General features: G+C 44.2%; 1 protein-coding gene across 17 annotated transcripts in view; it reads right to left on the bottom strand.

The window, feature by feature from the left end:
* The window catches only part of dock7 (dedicator of cytokinesis 7), a 77,034-nt gene that overhangs the window by 32,198 nt on the left and 20,567 nt on the right, over positions 1–24,269 (bottom strand). For 10 of the 17 annotated variants that reach the window (XM_029707992.1, XM_029707993.1, XM_029707994.1 and 7 more), the window contains exons 15-22: positions 17,846–17,963; positions 17,683–17,753; positions 11,548–11,686; positions 11,172–11,360; positions 4,928–5,159; positions 4,488–4,652; positions 4,135–4,304; positions 139–231 (exon numbers count right to left, since the gene is read on the bottom strand). In XM_029707992.1, coding sequence (XP_029563852.1) covers positions 139–231; positions 4,135–4,304; positions 4,488–4,652; positions 4,928–5,159; positions 11,172–11,360; positions 11,548–11,686; positions 17,683–17,753; positions 17,846–17,963 — 1,177 coding nt within the window. The remainder of the gene's footprint in view (positions 1–138; positions 232–4,134; positions 4,305–4,487; positions 4,653–4,927; positions 5,160–11,171; positions 11,361–11,547; positions 11,687–17,682; positions 17,754–17,845; positions 17,964–24,269) is intronic. The other 7 variants (XM_029708003.1, XM_029708004.1, XM_029708007.1 and 4 more) reach the window with 1 other exon arrangement.

Below are 24,269 nucleotides of genomic sequence, written 5' to 3'. Positions count from 1 at the left end.
AGAGGGTAGGTGGAGGTTGGGGAAAAAGAGGGTAGGGGTGAGGGGTGGTGGAGGTTGGTGTTAAAGAGGGTAGGAAGTGAGGGTGACAGTGAGTTATTTCTTTGGGGGTAGAGGAAGGTTCTGTTGTTGTTGAAGCACCTGCATGGTGTCAGTGTCAGAGACAGGGCTGGATCCCCAGGGGGTGCTCTTACACCCCATGGTGTGCACCCAGGAGTTGGAGCGGTCTAGACCCTGAGAGGTCAGGGGGTCGCAGGTCAAAGGGCACAGGGCAGGCAGGAGCAAGGGAACAACGAGCGAGAGGACGGAGCAGCACAGGGGAGGAAAAAACAGCATAGAGGTTTAAAGGTTAAGAGGGTTGAACCGTAAGCCAAATGAGGAATAATATAGTGAGCTTGTTAAAGATCCCTAATCATTTCATTTACAACTCCCTGATTCACAAAAACAGAAATGCATGAACAGATTAGATAGTAGAGGTCGACCGATTAATCGGAATTGGCCGATTAATTGGGGCCGTTTAAAAAATAAATAAAATTATACCTTTATTTAACTAGGCAAGTCAGTTAAGAACACATTCTAATTTTCAATGACGGCCTAGGAACGGTGGGTTAACTGCCTTGTTCAGGGGCAGAACGACAGATTTTTACCTTGTCAGCTCGGGGATTCAATCTTGCAACCTTACGGCTAACTAGTCCAACGCTCTAACCACCTGCTTTACATTGCACTCAACGAGGAGCCTGCCTGTTACGCGAATGCAGTAAGAAGCCAAGGTAAGTTGCTAGCTAGCATTAAACTTATCTTATAAAAAACAATCATAATCCCTAGTTAACTACACATGGTTGATGATATTACTAGCTTATCTAGCGTGTCCTGCGTTGCATATAATCGATGCGGTGCGCATTAGCGAAAAAGGACTGTCGTTGCTCCAACGTGTACCTAACCATAAACATCAATGTCTTTCTTAAAATCAATACATAAGTATATATTTTTAAACCTGCATATTTAGTTAATATTGCCTGCTAACATGAATTTATTTTAACTAGGAAAATTGTGTCACTTCTCTTGCAACAGAGTCAGGGTATATGCAGCAGTTTGGGCCGCTTGGCTCGTTGCGAACTGTGAAGACTATTTCTTCCTAACAAAGACAGCCGACTTCGCCAAACGGGGGATGATTTAACAAAAGCGCATTTGCGAAAAAAGCACAATCGTTGCACAACTGTACCTAACCATAAACACCAATGCCTTTCTTAAAATCAATACACAAGTATATATTTCTACACCTGCATATTTAGCTAAAATAAATCCAGGTTAGCAGGCAATATTACCAGGTGAAATTGTGTCATTTTGCGTTCATTGCACGCAGAGTCTGGGTATATGCAACAGTTTGGGCCGCCTGGCTCGTTGCAAACTAATTTGCCAGAATTTTACGTAATTATGACATAACATTGAAGGTTGTGCAATGTAACAGAAATATTTAGACTTAGGGATGCCACCCATTAGATAAAATACGGAACGATTCCGTATTTCACTGAAAGAATAAACGTTTTGTTTTCGAGATGATAGTTTCCGGATTCAACCATATTAATGACCTAAGGCTCGTATTGTGTTTATTATATTATAATTAAGTCTATGATTTGATAGAGCAGCCTGACTGAGCGGTGGTAGGCACCAGCAGGCTCGTAAACATTCATTCAAACAGCACTTTTGTGCGTTTTGCCAGCAGCTCTTCCCTGTGCTTCAAGCATTGCGCTGTTTATGACTTCAAGCCTATCAACTCCCGAGATTAGGCTGGTGTAACCGATGTGAAATGGCTAGCTAGTTAGCGGGGTGCACGCTAATAGCGTTTCAAACGTCACTCGCTCTGAGACTTGGGAGTAGTTGTTCCCCTTGCTCTGCATGGGTAACGCTGCTTCGAGGGTGGCTGTTGTCGATGTGTTCCTGGTTCGAGCCCAGGTAGGAGCGAGGAGAGGGACGGAAGCTATACTGTTACACTGGCAATACTAAAGTGCCTATAAGAACATCCAATAGTCAAAGGTATATGAAATACAAATCGTACAGAGAGAAATAGTCCTATAATTCCTATAATAACTACAACCTAAAACTTCTTACCTGGGAATATTGAAGACTCATGTTAAAAGGAACCACCAGCTTTCATATGTTCTCATGTTCTGAGCAAGGAACTTAAATGTTAGCTTTTTTAACATGGCACATATTGCACTTTTACTTTCTTCTCCAACACTTTGTTTTTGCATTATTTAAACCAAATTGAACATGTTTCATTATTTATTTGAGGCTAAATTGATTTTATTGATGTATTATATTAAGTTAAAATAAGTGTCCATTCAGTATTGTTGTAATTGTCATTATTACAACCCCCAAAACGCTCCACCCTTTGTTATTTTATATATATATATATATATACCGATTAATCGGTATCGGCCCTCCAATAATCGGTATCGGCGCTGAAAAATCATAATCGGTCGACCTCTATTAGATAGCATATCCCATCATGACAATCTGCACCCCTCCCTCGGTTCAAAGAAAAGAGAGGGGCGGTTTAGTTAATATCATCATTCAGACAAGGGAAACCATAGAAATATAATTAAAGTAATGACTAGAGCATGTATCCCCATTCAAGTCTATGTGCCATTATGGGTGGTAATTTTATTTCTATGGGCCAGCATCCATCCCAAGCATCACGTTAGACCAGACCATTCAGCAAGACAGGAGTGTCTATCACTCACTCATCTGTCAAGTACTTTTGGGGTACCGAATCAACAAGTCATTTGATCGGGGTACCGAATCAACAAGTCATTTGATCGGGGTACCGAATCAACAAGTCATTTAATCGGGGTACCGAATCAACAAGTCATTTGATCAGGGTACCGAATCATTGTAGGATTACATGTCTGTATTAGAGAAAGAAGTCCATGTCCTACACTGGGCTCCAGACTAACGTTTTCCCCTGGTGTTACTGCTGCCATTCACTTATTCAGTTGTTGACACTAGCCCATGATTTGGTCGCACCCAAAAATATTTTTCCGCAGCATCACGCAATAGAAAAAAATAGGAGTAATCATCTAAGAATGTCTTTCACAGTGTTTTATGTAGTCAGACTTCTGAGATGATATTCAATAAATACATTTTCATCCAACATGTCCAAGCAGGAATGCATGATTCAAGATTTTTTGATATGCAACCTAATCCAGTGATTGTCATGATTTTTGGGTTGAGAATTAGGCCATTTTTGTTATTTTTACTGTCAAAATAGGCCTCCGTGAATTTACCTTAATCTTTATGTGCACTAATATTACATACAGGTTTACTTCAATTTGTGCTATTTCACCATCTGAGAAAGTGGAAACTCAAAACATTAGCTAAATCGCTAACTCTAAATATAACACATACCGCTAGTAACCATTAATTAATCGAACAGTAAATTTAAAGTCCTAAAAAAAATTACAAACGTTGCATCGGTAGTAAGCCTAGGTATAATAGCGCACTTGCGATGGCCGATGCACATTTTGCGAACTCAGTATTTCAAAGCCATATCAGATATCTCGATTGCAAAACATTGTGCTTTGAGCTCAATATTGAGAGCTGAGAAAAAAAATGATACCTACAGAAAGCTGAGACCCTCCTCTCTTGAACAGTAGTTGCTTCTAAAGTTGTGTTTTTTTATACAATTGTATTTCGAAATGTTACACAATCAGAACGCATTTTTCGGGGTGTACGAAGGGTAGAAAGAATGTGAGGGACTCGCTCATTTGGTCTATAGCAGCCGGCCCAAGCAAACCGGGCTCGGATAATGCACTTTCCTGTTTGATCAAATCATGGTTTTATCAGCACAAAACATGTGAATTGAGGTGACCAGGTAGAATGTGCAGCTTGCGCCAGTGCAATCAATTAAACATTTTACTCCACAGCCAAGACAAAGGGTTGCAAAATGCAACTAAATGGTCTGGAGCCCTGCTAACCCTGGATATCGCTCTTCATATAGTATCATTCAGATTAGATTAGTCTCTCATTGAAAGTAGAGGTGTAAACCACAGATGCATAAAGGACTGACTGTACCCCAAAAGTACTGACAAACAGAACATAATGTATGCCAGGTCTGGTCTGTGGGGTGTCTCTTACCTTACTGCCGATGATGGAGCGGACCTCGTCGTCAGGGGACGTAGGTGTTCCGGAGATGTCCGGGTTACTGTTGCTAAGGCTACGGGAGCGGTTGAGGTTTAGGCTAGCTGGTCGCTGGGCTGACCTGGCCATGGTGGCATAGTGGACTGAACCACCCAGCCCTCCAGGACCTGAGACAAAAACACACATGGAACAAAAATGGAAGTCAGGGAGGAGGGTGAGGACACTTGCTGCTCCTGATAAACTCTATTTTCCTAAAGTCACCTGACGTAGCCAATGGTCTTTATGAACCGGATGTAATGAATTTAACAGAAGTAAAACAGATAGAACGTAAGCAAGAACAGACAGTGTACCTGGTGAGGGGAAGTTGGGGTCCATGTTGGGCAGTCTGAAGACGTAGTATATATAAGAGGAGAGCAGACTGTTTCTGCCGTGCATGTCCTGACTGGTGTCTAGGTACTTGTGGAGCCGATTCACTATGGAGGCCATCACCTCGAATGAGGCCTGGCCCAGATTCACTATAGATACACAAAGACAGACAGGAATACACATACTTAGGACTAGACGGTACAGTACATCGTAGTAAGAGACAGTACAGTCATTGGCAGCAATCCCTTGCTGTTTAGTAGTTCAGAGTACGTAGTGGTAGGGTTACAAACAGTTGAGGGGGTTATATTCCTTTCCATGTTATTTCTTTTAATTAAATGGAGGGTTATATTATAGTTCACACAAGGCCTAAGTTGTACAGCTAGACTTAGGTTACGCTAGGCTTAGGTTAAGGGGGATAGTAAACCTATCTGTCCTGCGATGACGGGCGGCCGCACCACCAGCACCACCAGCTTGTCCAATAAGAGGTGGAGGAATCGGACGATGGGCTCCAGCTGGGAGGAGTTTAGTGCTGCGATGCTGGACTTCAGCTCCGCCTCCAGGTTATTCTCCATGATGCGCACGTCTCCGATCCGCACAGGGAACATGTGCTCGTCAAGGGCATGCACCAACGCAAAGAACTTATCCAGGTACTGGTCCTGATGGAAGGAGGTAGGGGAGCGAGAGAGCGAGAGAGCGAGAGAGAGAGAGAGAGAGAGAGAGAGAGAGAGAGAGGAGAGGGGGGTGAAAAGGAAGAGAGGAATGAAAGGACACAGAAAACCAAGCTTCAATAGAAGGGAAATAAATGTGAGCCCCCACTACACAATGAAAGTGCTTTAACTGTGTGCTCTGTGGTTCCAGCCCATGTGTAGAGACTACATTAGAGTTGAGCCCAGCTCAGTCTCATCCACATAGACCCAGTGATTTATGATCACATTAGCACCAGGCTAAGCTGCTGGGAAAACACTCACCCTCTTCAGCCCACTCCTCTCCTCTCCCCACCCGGACAGCCAACAGAACAGAGAGATGGAGTGGGCTCTACTAAATAACACGAGTGAAGTTCAACCACTAATGAACTGGAGGGACACATTACTCTTCCCACTCCTTCCACACTGAGGTATTCTGTCTGTCTCTGATGGTCTGATATCTAACACAGATACAGCGCAATCAGTAATTCTTTGGACTTGGTTTTAAAATGAAACAATGACTACAAAAAGGTTAAAGTGCAGATTGTCAGATTTAATTTGAGGGTATTTTCATTGTATGCTATGACTACATCAAGCTTGTGACTCTACACATTTGTTGGATACATTTGCTGCTACTTTGTGCCCAGTAGAAATGAAATGGTAAATAATGCATTGTGTCATTTTGGAGTCACTTTTACTGTAATTAAGAACAGAATGTGTTTCTAAACACTTTTACATTGTGGATGCTACCAGGATTACAAAGAATCATGAACAATGATGAGTGAGAAAAGAAAATACTAACCTCCCCTGTTATTGTAATGGTGAGAGGTTAGCATTATATTTAGAATGGCCCACTATCAAATGGGCAAGAACAGGGGCAAGACAAAAAATACATCATCCATATGCACCGGAAGAGCGAATGCAGCCCACATTCCCCCGGGACGTTTTTCACTCATGTTGGTAGGCTGCTCTGGTAATTTCGCTGCAGTGACAGATGATATTCTGCCATAGGCTCTCCAACCTTGTTCCTGCAGCTACCCAGTGCTTCATTTGGGAAACCAAATGAAACAGCGACAGGAACATGTTTTCACAACAAAACATACTTCATGAAACTAGCCACTCTCTGCACGCTGGAGAATGGAATGACGGAGGGGAGGAGAAAGAAATTCATGGCGGTGAGATCTTCTGTAGCTTAAAAGGCAAATGTGTCTTCACATTAATGATGATTTTTTTATTTATATAACTCCTTTTACTAGGCTATTCAAAATCAAGTACAAATTCACTATAATTGTATGCTAATTCTGAATTGTTCAAATTAGTGGATTCGGCTTTTTCAGCCACACCCGTTGTTGACAGGTGTATACATTTGAGCATACAGTGAATCAATCTCCATAGACAAACACTGGCAGTAGAATGGCCCGTACTGAAGAGCTCAGTGACTTTCAGCGTAGCACCGTCACAGGATATCACCTTTCCAACAAGTCAGTTCATCAAATTTCTGCCCTGCTAGAGCTGCCCCGGTCAACTGTAAGTGCTATTATTGTGATGTGGAAACGTCTAGGAGCAACAATGGCTCAGTCACGAAGTGGTAGGCTACACAAACTCACAGAACAGGACCACCGAGTGCTGAAGCGTGTAGAGCGTAAAAATCTGTCCTTGGTTGCAAGATCCAAACTGCCTCTGGAAGCAACGTCAGCTCAATAACTGTTCGTCGGGAGCTTCATGAAATGGGTTTCCAAGGCCGAGCAGCTGCACACAATCCTAAAATCACCATGAGCAATGTCAAGCGTCGGCTGGAGTGGTGTAAAGCTCGCCACCATTGGACTCTAAAGCAGAGTAAACGCATTCTCTGGAGTGATGAATCACGCTTCACCATCTGGCAGTCCAATGGACGAATCTGGGTTTGGCAGATGCCAGGAAGACGATACCTGCCCGAATGCATAATGCCAACTGTAAAGTTTGGTGGAAGAGGAATAATGGTCTGGGGCTGGTTTTCATGGTTCAGGCAAGGCCGCTTAGTTCCAGTGAAGGGAAATCTTAACACTACAGTATACAATGACATTCCAGACAATTCTGCGCTTCCAACTTTGTGGCAATAGTTTGGGGAAGTCCCTTTCCTGTTTCAGCATGACAATGCCCCCGTGCACAAAGTGAGGTCCATACAGAAATGGTTTGTCGAGATCGGTGTGGAAGAACTTGACTGGCCTGCACAGAGCCCTGACCTCAACCTCATCTCATCGCCCTACATCAGTACCCGACCTGACTAATGCTCGTGGCTGAACGGAAGCAAATTGCTGCAGCAATGTTCCAACATCTAGTGGAAAGCCTTCCTAGAAGAGTGGAGACTTATAGTAGCAAAGGGGGGACCAACTCCATATTAATGCCGATGATTTTGGAATGAGGTGTTCGATGAGCAGGTGTCCACATACTTTTGGCCATGTAGTGTACATACTTTTGGCCTATGCATGAACTCTAATATGCATACGGGAAATTTCAACTAATCCTCAGCTTAGAAAGAGCTGTCCATTTCATTGTGTTTGGCTTTGAAACAACATCCACAACAACCATGTTTTCCACTCAGTTTCAACCTTTTCTTCAAATTGATCAGAAGGAAGGGAGTAAAAGGTATTAAAACCAGGATACTGTTTCACTGAAAAGTCTGATGTGATTTTCCATTGCATTTGCAAGGGAGTCAGAGTAGTTAGACAACGTAGCCTAAGCCTAGCGTAACCTAAGCCTAGGACAACGTAGCCCTGAGTACCAGGCCATTAGCGAACTGATGATCGTTAGTGAGTTGGGTACTACTAACACATGTTCCGAGTGCATAAGAGGACATTACCATCACGTAGAGTTTTACTGCAGTCATGGCTGCCGGTGTGGTGTTAATACAATCACCATAACAGCCCTAGTAGTCATCATACCAGAATTTTGACTTTGATACTGATAACAGGCTTAGTGTCACCATACTCGATGCCGTCACCATACTCGATGCCGTCACCATACTCGATGCCGTCACCATACTCGATGCCGTCACCATACTCGATGCCGTCACCATACTCGATGCCGTCACCATACTCGATGCCGTCACCATACTCGATGCCGTCACCATACTCGATGCCGTCACCATACTCGATGCCGTCACCATACTCGATGCCGTCACCATACTCGATGCCGTCACCATACTCGATGCCGTCACCATACTCGATACCAAAATGACACCACGGCAAAGTCTCAGAATATATGCATTTGACATTTTTGAATCTATGCATTAATGAATCAAATTATACAATCAATTTGACTTTGTTTTTTACCAATCTAACAGCATAATAGTAATAATTTTGAATGGAATCGTAAATCTCTAGTCTATTGTTAAACAGGGTAAATCAAGATGTAGCCTAGGTCTATTCACAATTTATTTATTTTACCTTTATTTAACTAGGCAAGTCAGTTAAGAACAAATTCTTATTTTCAATGACGGCCTAGAAACAGTGGGTTAACTGCCTTAGTTCAGGGGCAGAACGACTGATTTTTACCTTGTCAGCTCAGAGATTTGATCTTGCAACCTTTCAGTTACAAGTCCAACACTCTAACCACTAGGCTACCTGCCACCCCAAATACAGGTGAGTGCATATTCAATAGGACTGTTTTCATTCAATGAGCTTGTTTTGGCTGATTTCATGGCGCTACAAATGAAAAACAATGTTAACCTTCCATTTGGGACTCATTTAATTGCACTGATCAATAACATTTGCATAGAAGAAGCAATCTCTTCTTTTATAAAAGTGTGCACCGTCTCTTTAAGCCCCATGACGTCATTCTCACACACAGGCAGCTCTAGGCTTGAGCAAATAAGGTCTTGACTGGGAGAGACGTGAGGTGGGGGAAGATGAAGTGAATGTAAAGTATTTGATGACAATTAACTTTGAAATCAGTAATATTTTGCATTATGGTTGGTATATCATCAAAAACAAGGTACTAGGGAAGGAAAGTGATGTTAGCTTCAGCTGTATACTTTGTTTTGCTTACAGTAATGAACTGTTCCAACATATCTACATGCCGTGTTGCATTATTCAAGTGTGTTAACTAACATGATACAGTCCAGACTCCCAGTGGTTCCGCAGGACAGACTAGAGTCAGTATGAGAGAGGAGATAACATGATACAGTCCAGACTCCCAGTGGTTCCTCAGGACAGACTAGAGTCAGTATGAGAGAGGAGATAACATGATACAGTCCAGACTCCCAGTGGTTCCTCAGGACAGACTAGAGTCAGTATGAGAGAGGAGATAACATGATGCAGCCCAGACTCCCAGTGGTTCCTCAGGACAGACTAGAGTCAGTATGAGAGAGGAGATAACATGATACAGTCCAGACTCCCAGTGGTTCCTCAGGACAGACTAGAGTCAGTATGAGAGAGGAGATAACATGATACAGTCCAGACTCCCAGCGGTTCCTCAGGACAGACTAGAGTCAGTATGAGAGAGGAGTTAACATGATACAGTCCAGACTCCCAGCGGTTCCTCAGGACAGACTAGAGTCAGTATGAGAGAGGAGATAACATGATACAGTCCAGACTCCCAGTGGGTTCAGTGGTTCCTCAGGACAGACTAGAGTCAGTATGAGAGAGAAGATAACATGATACAGTCCAGACTCCCAGTGGTTCCTCAGGACAGACTAGAGTCAGTATGAGAGAGGAGATAACATGATACAGTCCAGACTCCCAGTGGGTTCAGTGGTTCCTCAGGACAGACTAGAGTCAGTATGAGAGAGGAGATAACATGATACAGTCCAGACTCCCAGTGGTTCCTCAGGACAGACTAGAGTCAGTATGAGAGAGGAGATAACATGATACAGTCCAGACTCCCAGTGGGTTCAGTGGTTCCTCAGGACAGACTAGAGTCAGTATGAGAGAGGAGATAACATGATACAGTCCAGACTCCCAGTGGTTCCTCAGGACAGACTAGAGTCAGTATGAGATAGGAGATAACATGATACAGTCCAGACTAGAGTCAGTATGAGAGAGGAGATAACATGATACAGTCCAGACTCCCAGTGGTTCCTCAGGACAGACTAGAGTCAATATGAGAGAGGAGATAACATGATACAGTCCAGACTCCCAGTGGTTCCTCAGGACAGACTAGAGTCAGTATGAGAGAGGAGTTAACATGATGCAGCCCAGACTCCCAGTGGTTCCTCAGGACAGACTAGAGTCAGTATGAGAGAGGAGATAACATGATACAGCCCAGACTCCCAGTGGTTCCTCAGGACAGACTAGAGTCAGTATGAGAGAGGAGATAACATGATACAGCCCAGACTCCCAGTGGGTTCAGTGGTTCCTCAGGACAGACTAGAGTCAGTATGAGAGAGGAGATAACATGATACAGTCCAGACTCCCAGTGGTTCCTCAGGACAGACTAGAGTCAGTATGAGAGAGGAGTTAACATGATACAGTCCAGACTCCCAGCGGTTCCTCAGGACAGACTAGAGTCAGTATGAGAGAGGAGATAACATGATACAGCCCAGACTCCCAGTGGGTTCAGTGGTTCCTCAGGACAGACTAGAGTCAGTATGAGAGAGGAGATAACATGATACAGTCCAGACTCCCAGTGGTTCCTCAGGACAGACTAGAGTCAGTATGAGAGAGGAGATAACATGATACAGTCCAGACTCCCAGTGGTTCCTCAGGACAGACTAGAGTCAGTATGAGAGAGGAGATAACATGATACAGCCCAGACTCCCAGTGGGTTCAGTGGTTCCTCAGGACAGACTAGAGCTAGCCATGAGTATGCGGAGCAGTAACTGAGCAGGGACATCAGCTGTGCTGATAGACCTGATCCCCTCTCAAATCAGTAAAGGACTTGAGACATTTGACAGAAGTCCCGAAAGTACCAACAATTCTAGGACCACACAGGGTTTTCATATTCTAGTATGGAACAAGTAGAAATGTTTCGGTATACCGTGAAACGTAAGGTTGTGATGGGCTATACCTGTGTGTGGACGGTGGAAACGGACGTCACTTCAACATTGAACACCCCTCTGTGGTTATCCACCCATTTCATCCCTGGTAGAGGAACGTCAGGGGAGAGAACAGAGTAGGACTGGGGAGGTTTCTCTAGAGACACCGGCAGACAGAAGCTTCCTGTACGCAGACGTCCATTCTGAAGCATGGGGATCCACTGAGGAAGAAGAGAAAAACATGATTAGGCCTGAAAAACAAAGGCATGTTAATGTTTATACCTGTGTGCTTGTATGAAGTGCGTGTGCACACGCACCCCTGTGTGTGTGTGTGTGTGTGTGTGTGTGTGTGTGTGTGTGTGTGTGTGTGTGTGTGTGTGTATTTCCACGCGTGTCCACAGTAGTTACCGTGTATCCTACAGGGGTTTCCAGAGGAGTGTTCTGCTTCTGCTGGCAGCTGACATGGTAGAAGGTGAACAGGACGTGGTGGTGGTCAGTCAGAGAGGCCGGCAGCTTGATCTTCACCTCATCATGGAAGTCTGGGGACCTGCATAGGAAACACAACAGGCATAACAGAGCCAGAGTTGAATGGTTGGTTTTAGGAATAAACATCTACAAAAGTATTGAGAAGATCTGAGAAAGGAATGAGAACGGGCTCTAAATGACATGGTTATTTAGGGCCGTACAGGAATGAGAACGGGCTCTAAATGACATGGTTATTTAGGGCCGTACAGGACTGAGAACGGGCTCTAAATGACATGGTTATTTAGGGCCGTACAGGAATGAGAACGGGCTCTAAATGACATGGTTATTTAGGGCCGTACAGGAATGAGAACGGGCTCTAAATGACATGGTTATTTAGGGCCGTACAGGACTGAGAACGGGCTCTAAATGACATGGTTATTTAGGGCCGTACAGGAATGAGAACGGGCTCTAAATGACATGGTTATTTAGGGCCGTACAGGAATGAGAACGGGCTCTAAATGACATGGTTATTTAGGGCCGTACAGGAATGAGAACGGGCTCTAAATGACATGGTTATTTAGGGCCGTACAGGACTGAGAACGGGCTCTAAATGACATGGTTATTTAGGGCCGTACAGGAATGAGAACGGGCTCTAAATGACATGGTTATTTAGGGCCGTACAGGAATGAGAACGGGCTCTAAATGACATGGTTATTTAGGGCCGTACAGGAATGAGAACGGGCTCTAAATGACATGGTTATTTAGGGCCGTACAGGAATGAGAACGGGCTCTAAATGACATGGTTATTTAGGGCCGCACAGGAATGAGAACGGGCTCTAAATGACATGGTTATTTAGGGCCGCACAGGAATGAGAACGGGCTCTAATTGACATGGTTATTTAGGGCCGCACAGGAATGAGAACGGGCTCTAAATGACATGGTTATTTAGGGCCGCACAGGAATGAGAACGGGCTCTAAATGACATGGTTATTTAGGGCCGCACAGGAATGAGAACGGGCTCTAAATGACATGGTTATTTAGGGCCGCACAGGAATGAGAACGGGCTCTAAATGACATGGTTATTTAGGGCCGCACAGGAATGAGAACGGGCTCTAAATGACATGGTTATTTAGGGCCGTAAAGGACTGAGAACGGGCTCTAAATGACATGGTTATTTAGGGCCGTACAGGACTGAGAACGGGCTCTAAATGACATGGTTATTTAGGGCCGTACAGGACTGAGAACGGGCTCTAAATGACATGGTTATTTAGGGCCGTACAGGACTGAGAACGGGCTCTAAATGACATGGTTATTTAGGGCCGTACAGGAATGAGAACGGGCTCTAAATGACATGGTTATTTAGGGCCGTACAGGAATGAGAACGGGCTCTAAATGACATGGTTATTTAGGGCCGTACAGGAATGAGAACGGGCTCTAAATGACATGGTTATTTAGGGCCGTACAGGAATGAGAACGGGCTCTAAATGACATGGCTATTTAGGGCCGTACAGGAATGAGAACGGGCTCTAAATGACATGGCTATTTAGGGCCGTACAGGAATGAGAACGGGCTCTAAATGACATGGTTATTTAGGGCCGTACAGGACTGAGAACGGGCTCTAAATGACATGGTTATTTAGGGCCGTACAGGACTGAGAACGGGCTCTAAATGACATGGTTATTTAGGGCCGTACAGGAATGAGAACGGGCTCTAAATGACATGGTTATTTAGGGCCGTACAGGAATGAGAACGGGCTCTAAATGACATGGTTATTTAGGGCCGTACAGGAATGAGAACGGGCTCTAAATGACATGGTTATTTAGGGCCGCACAGGAATGAGAAGGGCTCTAAATGACATGGTTATTTAGGGCCGCACAGGAATGAGAACGGGCTCTAAATGACATGGTTATTTAGGGCCGCACAGGAATGAGAACGGGCTCTAAATGACATGGTTATTTAGGGCCGCACAGGAATGAGAACGGGCTCTAAATGACATGGTTATTTAGGGCCGTACAGGACTGAGAACGGGCTCTAAATGACATGGTTATTTAGGGCCGTACAGGACTGAGAACGGGCTCTAAATGACATGGTTATTTAGGGCCGCACAGGACTGAGAACGGGCTCTAAATGACATGGTTATTTAGGGCCGCACAGGACTGAGAACGGGCTCTAAATGACATGGTTATTTAGGGCCGCACAGGAATGAGAACGGGCTCTAAATGACATGGTTATTTAGGGCCGCACAGGAATGAGAACGGGCTCTAAATGACATGGTTATTTAGGGCCGCACAGGAATGAGAACGGGCTCTAAATGACATGGTTATTTAGGGCCGCACAGGAATGAGAACGGGCTCTAAATGACATGGTTATTTAGGGCCGTACAGGACTGAGAACGGGCTCTAAATGACATGGTTATTTAGGGCCGTACAGGACTGAGAACGGGCTCTAAATGACATGGTTATTTAGGGCCGTACAGGACTGAGAACGGGCTCTAAATGACATGGTTATTTAGGGCCGTACAGGACTGAGAACGGGCTCTAAATGACATGGTTATTTAGGGCCGTACAGGACTGAGAACGGGCTCTAAATGACATGGTTATTTAGGGCCGTACAGGAATGAGAACGGGATATAAATGACATGGTTATCTAGGGCCGCACAGGAATGAGAACGGGCTCTAAATGACATGGTTATCTAGGGCCGCACAGGAATGAGAACGGGCTCTAAATGACATGGTTATCTAGGGCCGCACAGGAATGAGAACGGGCTCTAAATGACATGGTTATCTAGGGCCGCACAGGAATGAGAACGGGCTCTAAATGACATGGTTATCTAGGGCCGCACAGGAATGAGAACGGGCTCTAAATGACATGGTTATCTAGGGCCGCACAGGAATGAGAACGGGCTCTAAATGACATGGTTATTTAGGGCCGCACAGGAATGAGAACGGGCTCTAAATGACATGGTTATTTAGGGCCGTAAAGGACTGAGAACGGGCTCTAAATGACATGGTTATTTAGGGCCGTAAAGGACTGAGAACGGGCTCTAAATGACATGGTTATTTAGGGCCGTACAGGACTGAGAACGGGCTCTAAATGACATGGTTATTTAGGGCCGTACAGGACTGAGAACGGGCTCTAAATGACATGGTTATTTAGGGCCGTACAGGAATGAGAACGGGCTCTAAATGACATGGTTATTTAGGGCCGTACAGGAATGAGAACGGGCTCTAAATGACATGGTTATTTAGGGCCGTACAGGAATGAGAACGGGCTCTAAATGACATGGTTATTTAGGGCCGTACAGGAATGAGAACGGGCTCTAAATGACATGGTTATTTAGGGCCGTACAGGACTGAGAACGGGCTCTAAATGACATGGTTATTTAGGGCCGTACAGGAATGAGAACTGGCTCTAAATGACATGGTTATTTAGGGCCGTACAGGAATGAGAACGGGCTCTAAATGACATGGTTATTTAGGGCCGTACAGGAATGAGAACGGGCTCTAAATGACATGGTTATTTAGGGCCGCACAGGACTGAGAACGGGCTCTAAATGACATGGTTATTTAGGGCCGCACAGGACTGAGAACGGGCTCTAAATGACATGGTTATTTAGGGCCGCACAGGACTGAGAACGGGCTCTAAATGACATGGTTATTTAGGGCCGCACAGGACTGAGAACGGGCTCTAAATGACATGGTTATTTAGGGCCGCACAGGACTGAGAACGGGCTCTAAATGACATGGTTATTTAGGGCCGCACAGGAATGAGAACGGGCTCTAAATGACATGGTTATTTAGGGCCGTACAGGAATGAGAACGGGCTCTAAATGACATGGTTATTTAGGGCCGTACAGGAATGAGAACGGGCTCTAAATGACATGGTTATTTAGGGCCGTACAGGAATGAGAACGGGCTCTAAATGACATGGTTATTTAGGGCCGCACAGGACTGAGAACGGGCTCTAAATGACATGGTTATTTAGGGCCGCACAGGACTGAGAACGGGCTCTAAATGACATGGTTATTTAGGGCCGCACAGGACTGAGAACGGGCTCTAAATGACATGGTTATTTAGGGCCGCACAGGACTGAGAACGGGCTCTAAATGACATGGTTATTTAGGGCCGCACAGGACTGAGAACGGGCTCTAAATGACATGGTTATTTAGGGCCGCACAGGAATGAGAACGGGCTCTAAATGACATGGTTATTTAGGGCCGCACAGGAATGAGAACGGGCTCTAAATGACATGGTTATTTAGGGCCGTACAGGAATGAGAACGGGCTCTAAATGACATGGTTATTTAGGGCCGCACAGGAATGAGAACGGGCTCTAAATGACATGGTTATTTAGGGCCGTACAGGAATGAGAACGGGCTCTAAATGACATGGTTATTTAGGGCCGCACAGGAATGAGAACGGGCTCTAAATGACATGGTTATTTAGGGCCGTACAGGAATGAGAACGGGCTCTAAATGACATGGTTATTTAGGGCCGTACAGGAATGAGAACGGGCTCTAAATGACATGGTTATTTAGGGCCGTACAGGAATGAGAACGGGCTCTAAATGACATGGTTATTTAGGGCCGTACAGGAATGAGAACGGGCTCTAAATGACATGGTTATTTAGGGCCGTACAGGACTGAGAACGGGCTCTAAATGACATGGTTATTTAGGGCCGTACAGGAATGAGAACGGGCTCTAAATGACATGGTTATTTAGGGCCGTACAGGAATGAGAACGGGCTCTAAATGACATGGTTATTTAGGGCCGTACAGGAATGAGAACGGGCTCTAAATGACATGGTTATTTAGGGCCGTACAGGAATGAGAACGGGCTCTAAATGACATGGTTATTTAGGGCCGTACAGGAATGAGAACGGGCTCTAAATGACATGGTTATTTAGGGCCGTACAGGAATGAGAACGGGCTCTAAATGACATGGTTATTTAGGGCCGTACAGGACTGAGAACGGGCTCTAAATGACATGGTTATTTAGGGCCGTACAGGACTGAGAACGGGCTCTAAATGACATGGTTATTTAGGGCCGTACAGGACTGAGAACGGGCTCTAAATGACATGGTTATTTAGGGCCGTACAGGAATGAGAACGGGCTCTAAATGACATGGTTATTTAGGGCCGTACAGGAATGAGAACGGGCTCTAAATGACATGGTTATTTAGGGCCGTACAGGACTGAGAACGGGCTCTAAATGACATGGTTATTTAGGGCCGTACAGGACTGAGAACGGGCTCTAAATGACATGGTTATTTAGGGCCGTACAGGACTGAGAACGGGCTCTAAATGACATGGTTATTTAGGGCCGTACAGGACTGAGAACTGGCTCTAAATGACATGGTTATTTAGGGCCGTACAGGAATGAGAACTGGCTCTAAATGACATGGTTATTTAGGGCCGTACAGGAATGAGAACGGGCTCTAAATGACATGGTTATTTAGGGCCGTACAGGAATGAGAACGGGCTCTAAATGACATGGTTATTTAGGGCCGTACAGGAATGAGAACGGGCTCTAAATGACATGGTTATTTAGGGCCGTACAGGAATGAGAACGGGCTCTAAATGACATGGTTATTTAGGGCCGCACAGGAATGAGAACGGGCTCTAAATGACATGGTTATTTAGGGCCGCACAGGAATGAGAACAGTTTAGAGGAATAAACATCCTAATAGTCCAAAGACAGAAGCAGCGAGCCTTTTTCTCACGGAGAAGACAAAATAGTTTGTTTGTTTGTTTGTGGATGAAGGGTATGAACCTCCTTCTGAGCGAAGGAGCAGGACTGGAGCAGCAGTAACCTTGTCCCCAATGGGAAAGATAACATTATTTGCTGGCCGCTGGGATTGTAGCTAAACATCCAAAGAGCAAAGGTGGAACCTTACCAAATATGTGATCACTTTTTTTTTTTTTCGACTGATGCTTAACAAGGCCTCAGAACATAGCAGACATGAACGGCGTGCGATAGACCAGCTAAGACATCAGCTCACTCAATACCAGTTCATCTGCTTGTAGGAAAGGCCCTAAGCAGACTTCATACACAATTAAAGCTGAGTCTAAGAGCCTCACCTGGTATGATACACCACCGCAGTGTATGCCTCTCTGGTGTAGTCTCCACAGCTGGACTTCCCAAAAATCACCTGGGGGAGAGAGAGTGTGTTAGACTCACACAGAGAGAGAGAAGAGAGAGAGAGAGAGAGTACCTACATGTGTACAATACATCACTGCTTACAGGCATAGCGTTGTTGGGGTCCTCCCCGTTCATAAACTGTACTTTCACTGTGATGTTCCGGGCGGAGCCTTGACGGTTGGCGAAGTTCAGGCTGTGTGGGTTCACATACAGTAGGTTCCTGGAACACACACACACACACACACACACACACTTTCAAACTAAACAGAAAAGCATGAGCTCAACCGACATAGCAGCAACTTTGACAGGTCATTGAGTGAATTTCCCAACCTTTTCCCCTCACCATTCTCCTCAGGACGTTACATACATACCTCATATAATGTACATATCACAGCGGACCATAATACAAAACACTTGTACAGTAGTATCTGGTTTGTACAGTCATCAATAGGTCAGTGTTTGGAGTGAGCAAGGCTATCACTGTAGGCATCTGTGGGCACTGATTGGCTGAGAAGGGAGGCTCGTTCTGTCAATCACTCTGGATACACACAAACCGTAGTTGACCTAAATTCTCTGCTGGGATGACCCACCTCAGGGTGCGGTGGGGTGGGAACAAGACTAAACTACCGATGAAAGATGTAATTTGCATAGATATTTTCCATCAAAGAAAAGTGTCTCTAGTCTCTCTTGGACAATATTGAGGTAGCACATAGGTCCAACATCAGCTGGGCTTCAGTCAACAAGCTGGACACACACGGTGAAGGGTTTCCAGGGTGACAGCCACAGGAAGTCAGAGAGAGCCGCAGCGCAGCGGCCTGACCACAGTGACGTAGATCCCTCCGCGTGGGAGGGTCACCAAGGACCACAGCTGTGACGACAGTCAAACCATGAGAATTCCTAATCCATTCATTCTCCCTTCGCTGTTCCCTTTCTTACTTGCTGGTCACGTGTCTCAATGGCTTTCTTACTAGCTGGTAATGTGTCTCAATTAGAGGTCGACCGATTAAATCGGAATGGCCGATTAATTAGGGCCGATTTCAAGTTTTCATAACAATCGGTAATCGGTATTTTTGGCCACCGATTTGACGGTTTTTTATTTTATTTTTTTAAACACCTTTATTTAACTAGGCAAGTCAGATTAAGATTGACGGCCTAGGAACGGGGGTTAACAGCCTTGTTCAGGGGGGATACGGGGATTCGTTTTTGCAACCTTCTGGTTACTTGTCCAACGCTCTAACCACCTGCCTTACATTGCACTCCACGAGGAGCCTGCATGGCAGGCTGGCTACCTGTTACACGAGGGCAGCAAGAAGCCAAGGTAAGTTGCTAGCTAGCATTAAACTTATCTTATAAAAAACTATCAATCATAACCACTAGTTAACTACACATGGTTGATGATATTACTAGTTTATCTAACATGTCCTGCGTTGCCTATAATCGATGCGGTGCCTGTTAATTTCTCATCAAATCACAGCCTACTTCGACAAACGGGTGATGATTTAACAAGCGCATTTGCGAAAAAAGCACTGTCGTAGCACCAATGTACCTAACCATAAACATCAATGCCTTTCTTTAAAATCAATACACAAGTATATCTTTTTAAACCTGCATATTTAGTTAATATTGCCTGCTAACATGAAATTGTGTCACTTGCGTTCATTGCCTGGCTCGTTGCGAACTAATTTGCCAGAATTTTACGTAATTATGACATACCATTGAAGGTTGTGCAATGTAACAGGAATATTTAGACTTAGGGATGCCACCCATTAGATAAAATACGGAACGGTTCCGTATTTCACTGAAAGAATAAACGTTTTGTTTTCGAGATGAGTTTCCGGATTCGACCATATTAATGACCTAAGGCTCGTATTTCTGTGTTTATTATATTATAATTAAGTCTATGATTTGATAGAGCAGTCTGACTGAGCGGTGGTAGGCACCAGCAGGCTCGTAAGCATTCATTCAAACAGCACTTTCATGCGTTTTGCCAGAAGCTCTTCGCAATGCTTCAAGCATTGCGCTGTTTATGACTTCAAGCCTGTCAACTCCCAAGATTAGGCTGGTGTAACCGATGTGAAATGGCTAGCTAGTTAGCGGGTGCGCGCTAATAGCATTTCAAACGTCACTCGCTCTGAGACTTGGGAGTGGTTGTTCCCCTTGCTCTGCATGGGTAACGCTGCTTCGAGGGTGGCTGTTGTCGATGTGCTCCTGGTTCGAGCCCAGGTAGGAGCGAGGAGAGGGACGGAAGCTATACTGTTACACTGGCAATACTAAAGTGCCTATAAGAACATCCAATAGTCAAAGGTATATGAAATACAAATCGTATAGAGAGAAATAGTCCTATAATTCCTATAATAACTACAACCTAAAACTTCTTACCTGGGAATATTGAAGACTCATGTTAAAAGGAACCACCAGCTTTCATATGTTCCCATGTTCTGAGCAAGGTACGTAAACCTTAGCTTTCTTACATGGCACATATTGCACTTTTACTTTCTTCTCCAACACTTTGTTTTTGCATTATTTAAACCAAATTGAACATGTTTCATTATTTATTTGAGGCTAAATTGATTTTATTGATGTATTATATTAAGTTAAAATAAGTGTTCATTCAGTATTGTTGTAATTGTCATTATTACAAAGAAATTAAATAAAAAGTTTATTTTATTTATTTATATATTTTTTTAAACCGGCCGATTAATCGGTAGCGGCTTGTTTTTGGTCATCCAATAATCGGTATCGGCGTTGAAAAATCATAGTCGGTCGACCTCTAGTCTCGATGGCTGTCTTACTCGCAAGTCACGTGTCTCAATGGCTTTCTTACTCGCTGGTCACGTGTCTCAATGGCTTTCTTAATAGCTGGTCACGTGTCTCAATGGCTTTCTTAATAGCTGGTCACGTGTCTCAATGGCTTTCTTAATAGCTGGTCACGTGTCTCAATGGCTTTCTTACTCGCTGGTCACGTGTCTCAATGGCTTTCTTAATAGCTGGTCACGTGTCTCAATGGCTTTCTTACTCGCTGGTCACGTGTCTCAATGGCTTTCTTACTCGCTGGTCACGTGTCTCAATGGCTTTCTTAATAGCTGGTCACGTGTCTCAATGGCTTTCTTAATAGCTGGTCACGTGTCTCAATGGCTTTCTTACTCGCTGGTCACGTGTCTCAATGGCTTTCTTAATAGCTGGTCACGTGTCTCAATGGCTTTCTTAATAGCTGGTCACGTGTCTCAATGGCTTTCTTACTCGCTGGTCACGTGTCTCAATGGCTTTCTTAATAGCTGGTCACGTCTCTCAATGGCTTTCTTACTAGCTGGTCACGTCTCAATGACATTTAGGTAAAAAGGGGTACATTTTTCCAACTTGCTTGTTCTTTATTTAGGCATCCATGCTGATTTTAGAATTATGTAATTGCAATAACCTCCAGGCAGAAGCCATTCTTACACACCTATGGACCTGGCTTCCTTTTTAGCAACATGGTCAATTCTCTCCTCTTGGTCCTTCAGCCTCAACAGATTCATCTCAGGTTAATAAATGACTTGACTCAGAGTAGCTGTGTATGTTACCAAACCAAGCCATGCCTAAGCACTGTTTCAAAACCCCTGGGCCTCCCACCCCCACACAGCCCCCTTTAACCCCAGCCACCTCCCCTTCCCAGTGGGTACACAACCCCACCATCCTCATCCCCCTACGGGTACACAAAGGGAGCAGTTCATTGTTTACTGTGTCTACAGACAGAGATTAAGGCCAAGTCCTAGACACCAGGCAGGTGAAACACAGCCTGTTGGGAGGGCACAAAGCATGGCACGCAGGGAGAGAGTGATGTCAGGAAACTCCAGCCCTAAAACACAGCAGCTCAACAGAATAGGTTACTATTAGCTACAGTAGTAGTTATGAATCATGGCATGAGGGATCAAATCAACTAATCATTTAATCAACTGGATCCTAGAATTGGATGAATTAGGTGTATTAGTGCTTGGCTGGAACAAGAGCCTGCACCCAAAGTGGCCAATCCTGCCGTTTGCTGACCCATGGCATGAACCATGGACATTTCAGTTAAGATAGGTTAAAAGACCCCTGGGTTCATTCTAAAAGGTCAGACAGAGGTCAAAGTACAGTGAGGGAAAAAAGTATTTGATCCCCTGCTGATTTTGTACGTTTGCCCACTGACAAAGAAATGATCAGTCTATAATTTTAATGGTAGGTTTATTTGAACAGTCAGAGACAGAATAACAACAACAACAAATCCAGAAAAACACATGTCAAAAATGTTATAAATTGATTTGCATTTTAATGAGGGAAATAAGTATTTGACACCCTCTCAATCAGAAAGATTTCTGGCTCCCAGGTGTCTTTTATACAGGTAATGAGCTGAGATTAGGACCACACTCTTAAAGGGAGTGCTCCTAATCTCAGTTTGTTACCTGAATAACAGACACCTGTCCACAGAAGCAATCAATCAGATTCCAAACTCTCCACCATGGCCAAGACCAAAGAGCTCTCCAAGGATGTCAGGGACAAGAGTGTAGACCTACACAAGGCTGGAATGGGCTACAAGACCATCGCCAAGCAGCTTGGTGAGAAGGTGACAACAGTTGGTGCGATTATTCGCAAATGGAAGAAACACAAAAGAACTGTCAATCTCCCTCGGTATGCTTGTAATACTCCATATTACAAGGACGGAGTTTAAGGAAGGAAAATAATAAACTTAATGAAGCTAAGCACAGTCAAACTCCTAGAGCAATACTTCTGTCCACCAGACACTGGGAGATGAATTCACCTTTCAGCAGGACAATAAACTAAATCACAAGGCCAAATCTACACTGGAGTTGCTTACCAGGAAGACAGTGAATGTTCCCGAGTGGCCGAGTTACAGTTTTGATTTAAACCTGCTTGAAAATCTATGACAAAGACCTGAAAATGGTTGTCTAGCAATGATCAACAACCAATTTGACAGAGCTTGAAGAATATTGAAAAGAATAAAATGGGTGTGGAAAGCTCTTAGAGACTTATCCAGACTTACAAAGCTGTAATCGCTGCCAATGGTAATACTAACATATATTGACTCAGGGGGTTGAATACTTATCTAATCAAGATATATTACCATTTCATTTTATTTATTTTTTATACAAATGTATTTAGCGTAGATCGTTGACAAAAACGACAATTAAATCAATTTACACCGCACTTTGTAACAACAAAATGTGGACAAAGTCAAGGAGTGTAAATACTTTCTGAAGGCACTGTATAGGGAGTAAGGAATTATGTAGCCAGCTTTAAGCTAAACAAGCACAGCTCAGAATCAGATAGGAAATGTGTTTGCTCAGAAACTCACTCTTACTAATAACATATTGCAGCCAGAGGTCTCTGCACTCTTTACACATGAGTAAATAGCCAGTGTATCTACAGTGCTATGAACCAGAGTTACCTGTGTCTTTAACAGCATGGTGAGTTTAGTCATGCACTACAGTAAACATAAATGATAACATTTCACTCGGACAACTTTGCTCTGACAAAGGAGAAGCTAGCTACCTCTCCACAATGTGTCAGCAAGTAACGCTGTTGTAGGGAAGTTGCTGTCCAACACTGTTTCCTAGTCATCTACTGGCGTTTCATTTAAACATTTTGGGGGTTTTCAAAATGTGTAAACCCCATTATGAAGCATGGCTTTCTCATCAGTTAGATAATCAACATAAAAGGCTAGTTGTTAGAGGCCCCCCACTCTCTCCATCCACCACCCAATAGCAGTAAAGTAGCCCACATATGATTTAGAGTCACTGAACCACATTGAAACATGCTGTCGAGACAGTTCGACCAAAAGCTCAAAGTAGTCAGATTATTGGGAGCATTAAGATAATCTTGGCTAAGTAGGAAGAACAAAGGATGCAAACAAAGAGAAGCGCTGATCGCAGCCCTGTCAGATTACAGAACTAGAATGGAGTTCAATACGGCAACAGAAGGCCACAGGAATTTAGGCCCACCTTCGTAATAATCATTAGTGGATGTACAGTATGAACAGTAATGGTAAAGTGGTTTTGGAACGAACAGCCAAGAACAAACCACTGACTAAGAGTTCCCATCAAAATAGATTTTACGAGCGGACACACTATGCCAAAGAGTGCTTGAAAAAGGTGCAGGCAAGTCAGCACGTTTCCTCCTGTTTATCTTTTCAGTAGAAGTCACTAGATGTTCAGACAAAGATTGGAAAGACTAGACTACATTAAATCAGAATAGAATGATCAAACAATAACCAAGATGATAAGTTCATACATGTTCAAATTTAGCACATCACCCACCCCACCCCCCTAATGCAAACTACAGCAAAACCCAATGATGACATCAATCCGCCAGTACATTCAGTACACCTCATCTAGACCCGGCAAGAGGCCCCAGGGAGAGTAATGCCGGGCTGATTCAGCAGGATGTTAAATCAAATCCAGAGACATCAACTGGATGCTGTATTATCAATCACGGTGAGGTGTGGCTGCTATGAGGTGAGATCTGAGATTGATTGGGACGAATGATCCATCAA

This window comes from Salmo trutta, chromosome 22 (genome assembly GCF_901001165.1).
Source record: "Salmo trutta chromosome 22, fSalTru1.1, whole genome shotgun sequence".
NCBI lineage: Eukaryota > Metazoa > Chordata > Actinopteri > Salmoniformes > Salmonidae > Salmo > Salmo trutta.
This window is presented reverse-complemented; position numbering and strand designations above follow the sequence as displayed.